This window comes from Anabas testudineus, chromosome 24 (genome assembly GCF_900324465.2).
Source record: "Anabas testudineus chromosome 24, fAnaTes1.2, whole genome shotgun sequence".
In the NCBI taxonomy this organism is placed as follows: domain Eukaryota; kingdom Metazoa; phylum Chordata; class Actinopteri; order Anabantiformes; family Anabantidae; genus Anabas; species Anabas testudineus.
In genome coordinates this window covers 18,614,237-18,626,247 of record NC_046632.1, presented here as the reverse complement: position 1 = coordinate 18,626,247, position 12,011 = coordinate 18,614,237, and the positions used below count along the sequence as shown (strand labels likewise).

At 39.6% G+C, this 12,011-nt stretch overlaps 1 protein-coding gene across 2 annotated transcripts in view; it reads right to left on the bottom strand.

The window, feature by feature from the left end:
• Nucleotides 1-11,271, bottom strand: part of vta1 (vesicle (multivesicular body) trafficking 1) — a 42,750-nt gene extending 31,479 nt beyond the window's left edge. For both annotated transcript variants that reach the window (XM_026342106.1, XM_026342107.1), the window contains exons 1-2: nucleotides 11,181-11,271; nucleotides 1,314-1,408 (exon numbers count right to left, since the gene is read on the bottom strand). In XM_026342106.1, the coding sequence (XP_026197891.1) occupies nucleotides 1,314-1,408; nucleotides 11,181-11,271 (186 nt within the window). The remainder of the gene's footprint in view (nucleotides 1-1,313; nucleotides 1,409-11,180) is intronic.
• Between the last annotated feature and the right edge of the window lie 740 nt (nucleotides 11,272-12,011).

Below are 12,011 nucleotides of genomic sequence, written 5' to 3'. Positions count from 1 at the left end.
TGGGAGGTTCAGAGCCCCCCCATCCTCATCATAATAACCCAATAAAGTCTAATTAGTTTCTTCTCCTGTTAACATTCCTGAGAGAAGCCTACTTTGAGTGAATGTGTGTTAAATAAAAACTTAGGCTTGAATCAGCATCTATACTGTCTGATACGCGTCTGATACTTCTCATATGGGAGAACTTTTCCGCTGATGTTAGCAAAGATGTTACTTGTGAGACAGGGTCAACATGAATTTTATCGTAATGAAGTATTCTGCTCTGTTGCTCATATAACCCCTTGGAGTCGCAGGGCACAGTTTTACTGATTCCCTGGGAGGTGCTGGTAGCTGTGGTGTTGTTAACATCTCTGAGGAAGGAAACCTCAAACCTCTGAGAAGAGCCACTGCGACTAGCCCAGCCACTGATGAACAACAGGCAAATGTCAAGCCTTTTAGTGAGTGTGTGTGTTTCTATGTGTGTATTCATTACAGTAGAGCTCTGCAGTGTGTTTTATAAGAAAAGAGCCATTCATCCATGTGGTTCTGTGGTAAAGGTGACACTACAGGCAGCCAGCAGCTATGCCTGTGTGTAATGACTATGATCCAGCAGCGTTTTCCATTTTCAACAACCACAACAACCACATCAGCAGTAATAAGGCTGTCAGCTGAACCATGCAGCTCTACTAAAGGCCATTATTCTTTCTGAAGTATTTTCTGACACTCAATCTCACCTGTATGAAGGAGTATGAACCCAAACAATGCCTTTACCAACCTGTCAGTGAGCTAGTTTCCCAGACTTCTCTTCAAACCTTTTCATACAGTTTATCCTTAAAACCGTCTGAATTCTTATAGTCCAGTAATTCTCAACTTCTGTTGAGCCCTCTGCAGATAAAGATTTGTAATATTGTCTGAATTTAAAACAAAACTCAAACTTCAATATGCGGTAGTTCATAATTCACATAACTCTGGAAAGAAAAGAGTTGATTTTTGGCAGTATGCTGCAGACAGGTGCGTCTTCTATGAGTACTGGTCAGTCATATGCTGAAGAATAAGATAAAACACATTTTGTGCATCAGTGCTGTAGAAAAGGCAAACAATCCTATCTGGTTATGTGATTGTGTGATATCTAAAAGTCCCAGAGCAGTTTTGATAACTGCTGTCAACTTCCAATCCCTACCTCCCACATAGCTAAGAAGTGCTTAGAAAAGAGAACATCCACTAGTACAAAATCAACCTGACAGTTTGTCCGTTTCTTTTCCTTTATTTGTGATTACACCATTATATTGGAATATGTGACACACAGAAAACAGAGGTCAAAAGCTGGTCTGACTTACCGACTCCAGCTGGTCCATGAGTTTGACCAGGAACTTTCGGCACTCTGGTGTTTTACTGTCCAGCTTCATGCCTGTCTGCATAGCATAAAGGCGACCTGAAGGAAAGGACAGAAGGTGGGGGGAAGATGAGGAGGAAAGATGAAAGACGGAGAGGATTAAACATCCTTTTACATCTCAATCAAGTCTTTCCTCATTTGAAGACTTCATGAAGGTTGCTTGCATGTTTTCTTCTCCTCTGCAACAGGATTAAACACAACAATACTCTCGGAGATGGAAGAAGGTCAAACGATTTCCCACCCAAGCCAGGACAGGAGAATCTCTGTCAGAGCTCCATCTCCCTCAACCCCTCACCTGTCAATTAGTTGTGTGGCCAAATCAGCAAGTCTGCTGAGTACAGCTAATAGGGAGTTATGGGCCTAACAAACACATACACAGTAGAGATATGTACAAGGTAACTATATATCTAGCACCTGTACTGCCAGGCAAGCAAACACTACAGGTGTCATCCACATAATCCACAGCAGGCCTGTCTGTGTGCAGTCATGTGTGTGCATTGTTCAACCAAACCAAGTCAGCAGTGTGTGATCTGTCTGAGCTGGGGGGGGCGGCTTACATTTTCTTCTTACTGCAAGCACAGAGGACGCCACCAGGATTAACAGTCAGCATGAGGACGGATTAGATTTCCTGGACAGTTTACATTTTACAGCAGCAGTGAGGCATAGCACACTGAACGACAACAGCTGACATGGGTCAATCCAGATTTCTGCTTTGTTAGAAAAAAAATATATTTGATCAAATATAGTGTTAACCTTCTAGATAAAAGAACAGAGGTGCTTTATGGGGTAGATTTGCGAGTACATAATGTGTTTGTCAAAGCTCTAGTTAAATGAATCACGAGAGCAGCAGGTTTTAATAAGAAAATCATGTTTTTCATGTTGAAAATTTCAAGTAAAGAAAAAAACCTAATACTAGTTACTACTAGATACTAATTATTTCAGCTCCTTTTATAATCAGGTGTCATACAGTAGGATCTGATACCAGGCAACCATCCAGATTTGGTTCTTCTTTTCTCTCCTCAGTTTCCACCTCATGTTTAGTGGTTGAGTCACTGTGCATCAACAGAACAATGTCCCATTTCACAGGGCAGGATGGTGGGGAGTCAGCGCCAGGCAGCCACCACTCAATATTTCCAAAAAACCACCCGAGTGACACACATGCATGTTCTCCTGTGGAAGCCACAGAATCAGTTAACCAGCCAGCGTAGAGAGAGAGAGAGAAACAGCCGGCAAATCCTCAGCCACTGCAGCAGGCAGGCAGCAAGTGACAAAGGCTTTCATTGTAGTATTCACCCATCCAGAGCAACACTCACAGACAATGAACTGCAACACAGACGGCTCGGAGAGCAGAGAGGATGTAAGGCCACAAAAACTGAAAAACTACAGCAGAGCCAAGCCTGACCCACCCTCTCACACTCGCAGATGTCGTTCCGCAGTGCTCCAGCCCTCTGCTGGTCTTATGATGGAAATAGCTGTTCAAACTCTACCTGCTTCACTGCTTACTGCTGCTAGCTGCTGTGTGCATTTCTGCCCTTTCACTGTCAGTAGAAATGTGTGTTCTGTAGGGCTGCAAGGATTGTGTTCAGATGATGAATGACAGAAACAGATGGAAAATATCCACCAAACATTCCCTGAGGTTTCTTCATCAAATGCTATGTGTAGTCAAAATCTTCAAAGGTTAGTTTAATGGGTAGTTTTGATTTATGAAACCTGACAGGTTATACAAATACATACTAATTAGAATATTCCTTGCAGGTAGCAGTGACTTTAGGTCACCAACTGACTATTCCACATAATCTGATTACAGAAGTATACTATGATATTTTTATGAATAATTGTGCTGGTCCTGTTATTTCTGTCCATTACCATCGAGAAAGTAGCACACAAGTGTTTGTAACTGGTGAAATAATAAACCTTTCAGGCTGTTATTTGCTGAGATTACATGGTCTCTGGTGGAACTTTCCACTTGGCTGCACCTCTTTTCTGTGTGTCATGCACTTAATTAGAGTAAAAAATGCTTTTTACTGCCAGTGTTTCAGCTACTATTTAATATCATCCATCACCCTAAAACGATAAGCTTCAGGTGAAGGACTACTGCAGCCAAAGCACAAAAACAAAAAGTGGTTTTGTGCTCTGATGGTAAGGAAGGACTTAACAGCCTGAATTTTCTACACTGAATATGTGGCATGCAACATTTCATCAAGGGTGTTTTTCTCCACAGTAAGAGGTCACATCTCATAAACGTACCCTCCTGTCACAAATGGCCAATTTCAACCGCAAGATAAGAACAGCACAAGAAAACCAGAGTGAGAAAACACTCAAAGCAACCTTGCCTTTCATGATTTCAATCTCCATTTGCACTTCTGCACATTTTTCCAACTTCCATTCACACATCACAGTCCTAAAAAACATGTCTCAATCGCAGCCTTCAATTTTCTGTTATCGTCTAATCTTCCTACTCTGTGTGGTTCTTCAGGTGAATGTGCAAACACAAATGTACCAAAGGGACTTCTAGCTCCTGAGGTTTCGGGACTATTTGGTCAAAGAAGTTTTTCAGGGCGACACAGGACATTTTAAAGCTGCATTTAGTGGATTGCACAACACATCTGAGCATGTCAACTACTACACAACTAAGAGTCACAACTAGATATCATCTCGTATACATGTAGAGGCTTTCACAACCATCAATAGCCCACAGTTTATAATGTAGACATCAGTAGCTAGAGGCAGCGTGCTTTGTCTTCTTTTTACAGAATACACAAATTTCCAAAATTACTTCTTCTTCTTCTTTAATGTACTTTAATGTGCTTTGGTTTTAACCTGCTGCTCTGAGACACCAGCAAACAACTCAGAGTTCACACACAAAGGCTGAAATAACTCATGGATTCACTAAACTCTGACTATTTAGTATTAACAAATGTCAGTGTAGAAAACATGCAGCCAACGCAGACGATGCATTTGATGATTAAAATGATAAATGTAGCTGACAGCAGGTAGTTTCAGCTCTTACTAATTACTATTTAGTCTGTGAGTATCTTATCAATTAAAGTGCTTCTGTAGCTGGAGTTTGACTGAGTTTTGAAGCAAAGTGTTAATTCAGAAGAAATAATAAAGATTTCTTTAAGAAAGAACTTGATGAATAACTACATTTCCTTTGATTCCTCTCAAAGCGACAGCTGTCTCCGAGTGTAGAGTAAGAAATGAGGTTTAGCAGGGAAGAATTAACAACAGTGTAAAAAGTGCCGGCAGAATGCCACAGCCTCTGCCACGACGCAAATTTGACGTTGGTCATGAAGAATCTGTGCCAAACTGAATCTGGGCCAATGCAATCACTCTGTCACTTAAATGACAAGGAAGTCATTATGCAGGAAGGCTGCATCTGACAGTTAGTGTGAGAGAAGGAAATATGCTCACTATGCTACGACATAGTTACAGTACAACATGTCACTGTTTGGCATCTGAATAAATCATCTGCTGGTTCAACATGACTTTAATACAACATTGAAGGAATATACAGTATAATACCTTAGTGCTTATTATTCATCTGCAGAAATGACTTGGCTGATGAGCTCTCACTCCATGTTTTAGCTGGCTGGCACAGATTTGAGTATTTATTCTGTAATAACCAGGACAAATTTAAACCTCAGTGTGAAAGCTGTGTCTTGCTCTTCACCAGGGGCTATCAGTAAAATTCACTCTAATCCACTGTATGCCCCGTTATCCTATTAGTACACTAGTATTTATTTAAATTTTTTGTTAAAGCTAAATGGTTGGTGCTGAAAGGAAAGTTATGACACCTGTCTGAGAAGACGTGTGTTGGAGCATTTCAGATTTCACACCATATCAAAAAATCTATTCTAAATTAAAGCTGTTCACATCTGTTTAGAAATGCAACAGCATTACATTAATGGCAGATTCATGCTCTGTCAGTTCTAGTTTAATTCTAATTTGAACAGGTTGGAAATCATGTGAATTTTTCTAAGCAGCCCACGTGGATAGGGGATGAGAAATGTATTCTAATGAATAAAGAAAGGCAACTTTAAATACAGCAATAATGCAGATTAATAACCTAATACATTAAATAAAATAAAGACGACAGTTTCTCATCCAGAGGCATTTATTGGATAACGTAAGGTACCGATGTTCAGCCTCAGATCTACAGCTCATTTATAATGTCAGTGATCCAATCTGTGTGAAACGGTGGTTGTAACGCAGCCAAACGCTGTCAGCCAGGGAGCTGCAGCTGAATTATGCCACTTCATTATAGCTAAACAAATCATGGCTTTGACTCAATCCTCTATTGACTGACCTGTTCTGGGGTGGAGGTAGGGTAAAATATTGGGCAGCATTATCAGGCTAATTTAGACAGACCTGCTGATGTAGAGCTGAGGCTAAATGTTGGATAAAACGCAATAGTGGTCAGTGGAAAAGATGGCAGCCCAATGGCCCCGTCTGACTCCGATTGTAAAACTTGAACAATAATGAACTCAAATATGCTGATCAATTCTTAAAGACTACATAGTTAAAGTAATATATACTTTAATACTACTCCTGTCCTGTACTTTACTTCCTGGTTGTTGGTGGTAATGAAGAAACACTATAAGTGATGTGTTTGAACCGCTCCTGAACAAGAATCTAACACAAACAGAGAATTAACATATCAGGCTTTGGGTACACACACAATCCAGTAAAGTGTCTGTAATAAAGGTTTAAAAATATATAAAAAAATAAAAACAAAACTGACATCTCGACAGCCTATTGACTCGTCCTCTCTTCCACATATGTGTCAGTATCTGTCAGATTTCCAATCTGCTCAACTCAAACTCCTCTGGACGGCCGGATTTGTAACCATCTGCTTGGGCAATTAGTGATAGTGTCGAATTTATTTTGGGGAAGCTGATGATGAAAACCAACGCTCCTGAGGAATATGCTGTAATTAACACAGCAACACTGAAAGCAGAAGTGAAGGCAGAGCAGTAGTTGTAATATTTACAGGTTTTCTTGTCCTGATTCTTTTTATCAAATTTATATTTTAACTTTAGCTTATTTTTTTATTAAGCAACAGGGTTCCTGGCAAAACAGCTTCTCCCACAATGTTCATTCTCCAAAGCAACAAGTATCAAGTAAAGTCAAGTTAGACTCCATGATAACATACACTCACACTCAGTAACAGTAAGGCTCAGAGGCCCAGACACATGGTGCTGCTGACCTCCAGTGGTCTGGCTGGATCACTGGTTCACCTCAGTGCCCATCAGGACACCGTGACTGCATGCCAAACAGAACACAACCATCCTGCATCCTGCACAGGTTCCTACGGCACACTGGTGAGACCACCAGCTTTAACAACAACAAATACAAATACTGTACATTTCCTATGTGAGTACAGATTAAAAAATGAATGAATGCAAATCAAGGCTTATAAAGTTCCCTACTTCTTTCTTGAAAACTTGGAATACTGGTCCACAACATCTGTGAGAACAGGTCTGTTTGTGCTTCGAGATAAAGTTAAACCTCTTATCTGCTGCAAACTGACTCAACACAGTGTTCACAACATAAGCAGCCACTTTCACATCAAAACCAGCCCAACCCCCCTCCTACGCCTGACCCCTGATTCTTAAAAGTCATCACCGTAGCAGGCACACTGTTTGAGTTACATTAACAACAAGTGGCACAAATGTTAACTTTGTTTTCAACCTAAACACATTTTCAGAAAATTTAAAAAGGTGTCATGTCATCAATCTAACCCACTAAAGCTGCTCAAAGCACAGCTGGTGTTTTCCTATAGAACCTCTGTCCCATTCACATAAACAATGTAAAACCCCCAATTAAAAAATATTAATTTAAGTAAAAACCCTGAAAGCTTCAGCTGCACAGAGAGCAGATGGCCGCGAGGACGATTTCACTCGTTTCTGCAATAAACTGCAAAACAAAAAAATGAAAACAGTTTGAGATACTTCAGAACGTGTGTGCAGGTCATTTTTTTTCTATAACATTTATTTATTTTATTGTATTTTTTTATTATTATCAATGCCAGCCTCAAAGTTGCTACACGGCCTCAGCCTCACCTGTTTAATTTGACATTACAACAGTATCACATTGTGGCTGGAAATGACGATGGGCCACAGATTTGTCTGTGACTGATAACTGAACCAGTGGATGATTGGTTTGGAAGATCTCCAACTATCCATTTAGAGGCAATGTCCAGTCCAAACAAAAACATAAAAGAGTAAAAGGGTTTGATTGAACTTTGCAACCAAATGCAAATGGACACAGGTCATAGGTACTTTGATGTTTAGAGCAGCCTCTTCAGAAAAACCTAAAACTAAACAGTCTGTAACTGCGTGTTTGCTTTGAGAAAATGATCAGAGGACGGCCGCTCACTGCCGTTCCATTTAAAACACAGCTTATAAAGTAAAGGTGGAAGTCTCCCCTTCATTAAAGGTAAGATCAGCATTTCTGGGAATATATTGTTTTATATATTCTCATATTTTGCTATTTAAATCCAAAGAAGGCACACAGTCAAAATCCACGACTACCATACATAAATCTGTGAGCATGTTTCTGACACACACAAACAGACTGTTATGTACAAATGGTTATATTCACATCAGAAAAACAGAAAAGGAAGGTGTGTCTTGAAGCATACTGTTCACCCACCCCACACCATCCACCACCATTCTCAGTGGCCTAACACACTTCCCAGCAGGGGCTCTCCTTCCCTGTGACAAAGCCAAAGAGGAATCAGTGATGAGCCACATTGAACCTTAAAAACAGGAAAAAAAGCCTTTGACCATTAACATCTTCCTGCATAAATGTTTTTGAATAAAGCTATATAGTGTTTCCCAAAGGATGCTGGGCACATACATTTATTTACCTACCGCCTGCCAGTGGAGGACCAGCTTAAAATAACTTTCAAATCATTATTGATGAGGTAAATTATGTTGGTTTTGTCATATGTGTAAGCTTTAAATGCTCGAAAGACCCTGGAGTCTTGGATAAATGAAGCAACAAATGAAGAAGACTAAAACACTTCAACGCAAATTGCTGTGAAAAGTTATGGGCATGCTGTGAAAAGGTGGTCTGGTAGATAAGAGAACAAATGTCCATCAACCAGAAGCCGTCTACAACACTAACAAGAGGATAGCTACACTCTCTCGACTCTTCACACTGCAGCCTGTGATTGGCACGTTGTGTATAGGGCCATCGCCCTCGTGTCTTTCACTTTTAATGTATCTACTTCTCCATGGTTTTACATGTACACAACTGGGATAACACTTCTGTGACTCATTTCCTTTGTGTCTATGTGCAATTTTTTCTATTGCACAAAATCTCAACAGCACCTGCTTTGTAGTTTAATTGACACAACAAGTGCACTGGCAGGTGGCCTTCGCATTCACAGCAGCGAGAGATGAAGGATACGTAAGGTGATGAAGATGACAGAGCCACTATGACTTCAAAGCGTTGGCAGAATCTACAAAAGCACTGAACATCACACTCACACACACACACACACACACACACACACTTCAAGTGAAGTGTTCAGGTTCGAGCTCTCGAGGGAGCGGGCACCAAAGTGTTTCTGAGCACGACTGAATCTTAAATCAGTGCTGACGTCTTTTACTATTTCCGTGATACAGTAGGCTACTGGTATTACTGGGAGGGGATGAGAACAGGCTGTTTGAACTTGAACTAGTTAGCTTTTTTCATATTATGAAAATGACTAAATCCTATTTACTCTCGGTCTAATTAATTATTTTCTTTTCCATCGTATGTTTTATTTTGTTCACATGATTCAGTGAGTCAATTCACAAGTGATCAGTCAATGCACCACAGGCCTGATCTTTAAATCTCACTTCAGTAATTCAGCTCATCTGCTGTTATCAGGCTAAAATTATTGTGTTGATTTCTTGTTGATAAAGTTACTTTGACAACTGTGTGCTCTCCAGCATTCACATGACTGGCTGAGTGATGATCGTGTGATTGCAAATACATGAAGTATGTGTGTTTGGAAACTTTCCAGCATGCACTGGGACAATAGACTCATGGCCATAAATCTTCGCCTTTATACTGTTGCCACACATAATTATTTACTAGTATTAAGTAGGTTTACTGTAGCTGCAGGGCAAATGTCAACAGAGAGTTTGATACACAAATGATTTACATAAATCTAATAAAAATCAGTAGAACTAATAAAAATCTCCCTCTTCTACTTCTAGTTCGATCCAACAATCAAATAAACAAGATACAAAAACAAACAAAAAAATAGCTACTTGCCAAACACAATGATTAAATAAAGAGTCTTTCTTTTTCCAGTTTTCCTCAGCTGTCAGAAAAAAGCGTCAGCACACACGTCTGTCACCACGGTGGACACATGATTTTGATCTGACAGTTTTTTTTTCTTCTTCATACCTCTTGGTGTGCATCTCGCCTAAAGCAGCTCTTTCATGTCACAGCTCAACTAGGTCAGATGCAGACCCCTGCTGCATTCAAGCACATGCACACTGCACTATATTATCAGTCAAATGCCAAAAGGTTGGCCTAATTCACAGGAAAGAAGGATGGGTGCTTTAGGCTAACACCTAACATTTCATAATACAATTGCATATAACAAGTTCATAACCATCTGTACCTGTTCAAGTAAATTAATAAAGGTGAATGTAAAAATTTTACTTGAAACATTCATTCAATCAGCAGCTGTGCAATGGGATGTTTACTTCAGGTCAGGTGACTCATCACTATCGGAAAAGCTACAGTGAAGACAATCTCTCATGCTTCATGACGGTGATGTTATAAGGACAGGAATGGTATGAAAGTTTTCTAGAGAATACAATCTGGTCTATTGTAGTCATATAGGCAACAGCATCATCAAATTTTAAATAATGGCAAGAACCTCACATACAAAGGAGCAGTAATGTACGTAACAGATTATTTTCTATTAGTATTAATAGAGTCAACAATAGTTAACTAACTACACTTACTATGACATCACTGTACAGCATGTCATTCAAACTCATTAGTCACCAGGTTATACTGTTTAACAACTGACACAGCGTGACACGATCTCACAGTGTACTGGGGTGGAGTCCATTCTTGACAGCTGAGCCAGTCATGCCTGAATATGAGGGACTTACGACCATCGATTAGGCAACGACAAACAAGCTGGACCAGTCAGAGGCTGAAACACTTAGACTGTGACTGTCCACTGACTCTGGACCTGTATGGCAGCTAGGTGTGACTAACTGGAGGCAAACATGACCAAACATGTTAAAAGTAGTTACTACTTAGGTAAACGTTTTCTATAATAATGCACCATTATTTTAGGTGATTATATTTCACCAAGGGCATCAATAAAGTATTTCATTACTATCTGCAAAGTAACAAAAGCTACCAAATACATCCAGTAGTACAGTATTTGCATAAATTTACTGGCTGTTTATTACTTTGTACGACTGAACAAAACCGACAGTGTGTGATTCCCCACCGACATGAAACACCTCAGTGATCCGTTGGAAACTCCCTGATGTTAAGTAGCTAACAGCTAAGTGTTAGCCGGTGGTGAAGTTTCTGTCAAAGCTACAGTTGAGGTCAACACTAACTTAGGTAACGATGTGGTACATATTACTGTAAAGCAGCGGTTTGGTGGCTCGTTAACGCTTTGAAACGGTTGTCGTGTGTGAGCAGTTTAAATTAAAGTTCAGCTAAATTAAAGCTGAAGAGGCTAAGCTAACGCACTGTCAGCTGTCGGCTCAGGTAAACAAAGCTAGGATGCTAACTGTAGTTACGGCTAATATTAGCCAACACACAAACTTACAATAGTAAGCGACGACTGGGTCCCGTTTTTCATGTTCCTGTGCGGTCCGCAGGTAGTGTTGGATGGATCTGAGCTGAGCCGGTAGAGCCATGTTTGTTAACAACACTCAGGGAGGCAGAAATACATCAATAGAAAAGACAACACAGCTCCTTGTTGTTGTTAGCACAAGTGTTCACTCACTTCCGCGTGTTTATCCAATGGGAGCGGTCTCCTAGGCGGGACAGATGACGTCAGCATGTATTCAGGTTCAGAATTGATTTCTATTAAAACTGATGGTAACAATGATCTTTTATATTTTATATATATATATATATATATATATATATATATATATATATATATATATATATATATATATATATATATATATATCTTACTTTTGCTTTTATTCCACTACATAATAAGAAAACCATTTACCCCCTATATTTACTTGGCAGCTTTAGTTTCTAGCTACTTTCCAGATACAGATCCTTCATTCAAAATCCAATCTGCTAATAACATTTGTAGTATAATGTTGGATAACCACATGTTAGCACACACAGTTTGCAGTTAACAGCACACATCAGTGTGAAATCAGTTGACAATTAAAATCTTCTCCTTTTGGTTGATGTTTATACCCCACAATTTTATTGTTACTAACTAAAGGGTTGATTTGTAAAGAGAAGAAATTATATTTATGTTGATGATTTTTAACAGTAAATGTTCAGGAATTAACTTTAAACTAGTACTTAGAGGAGTACATTTTTAGGAAAGCCTCCTCAGCTCCTCTGAGCTGTTTCTCACTCACAGTCCAAATCTCAAGGTCATAGAGATTTTTCCATTTCCTCTCAC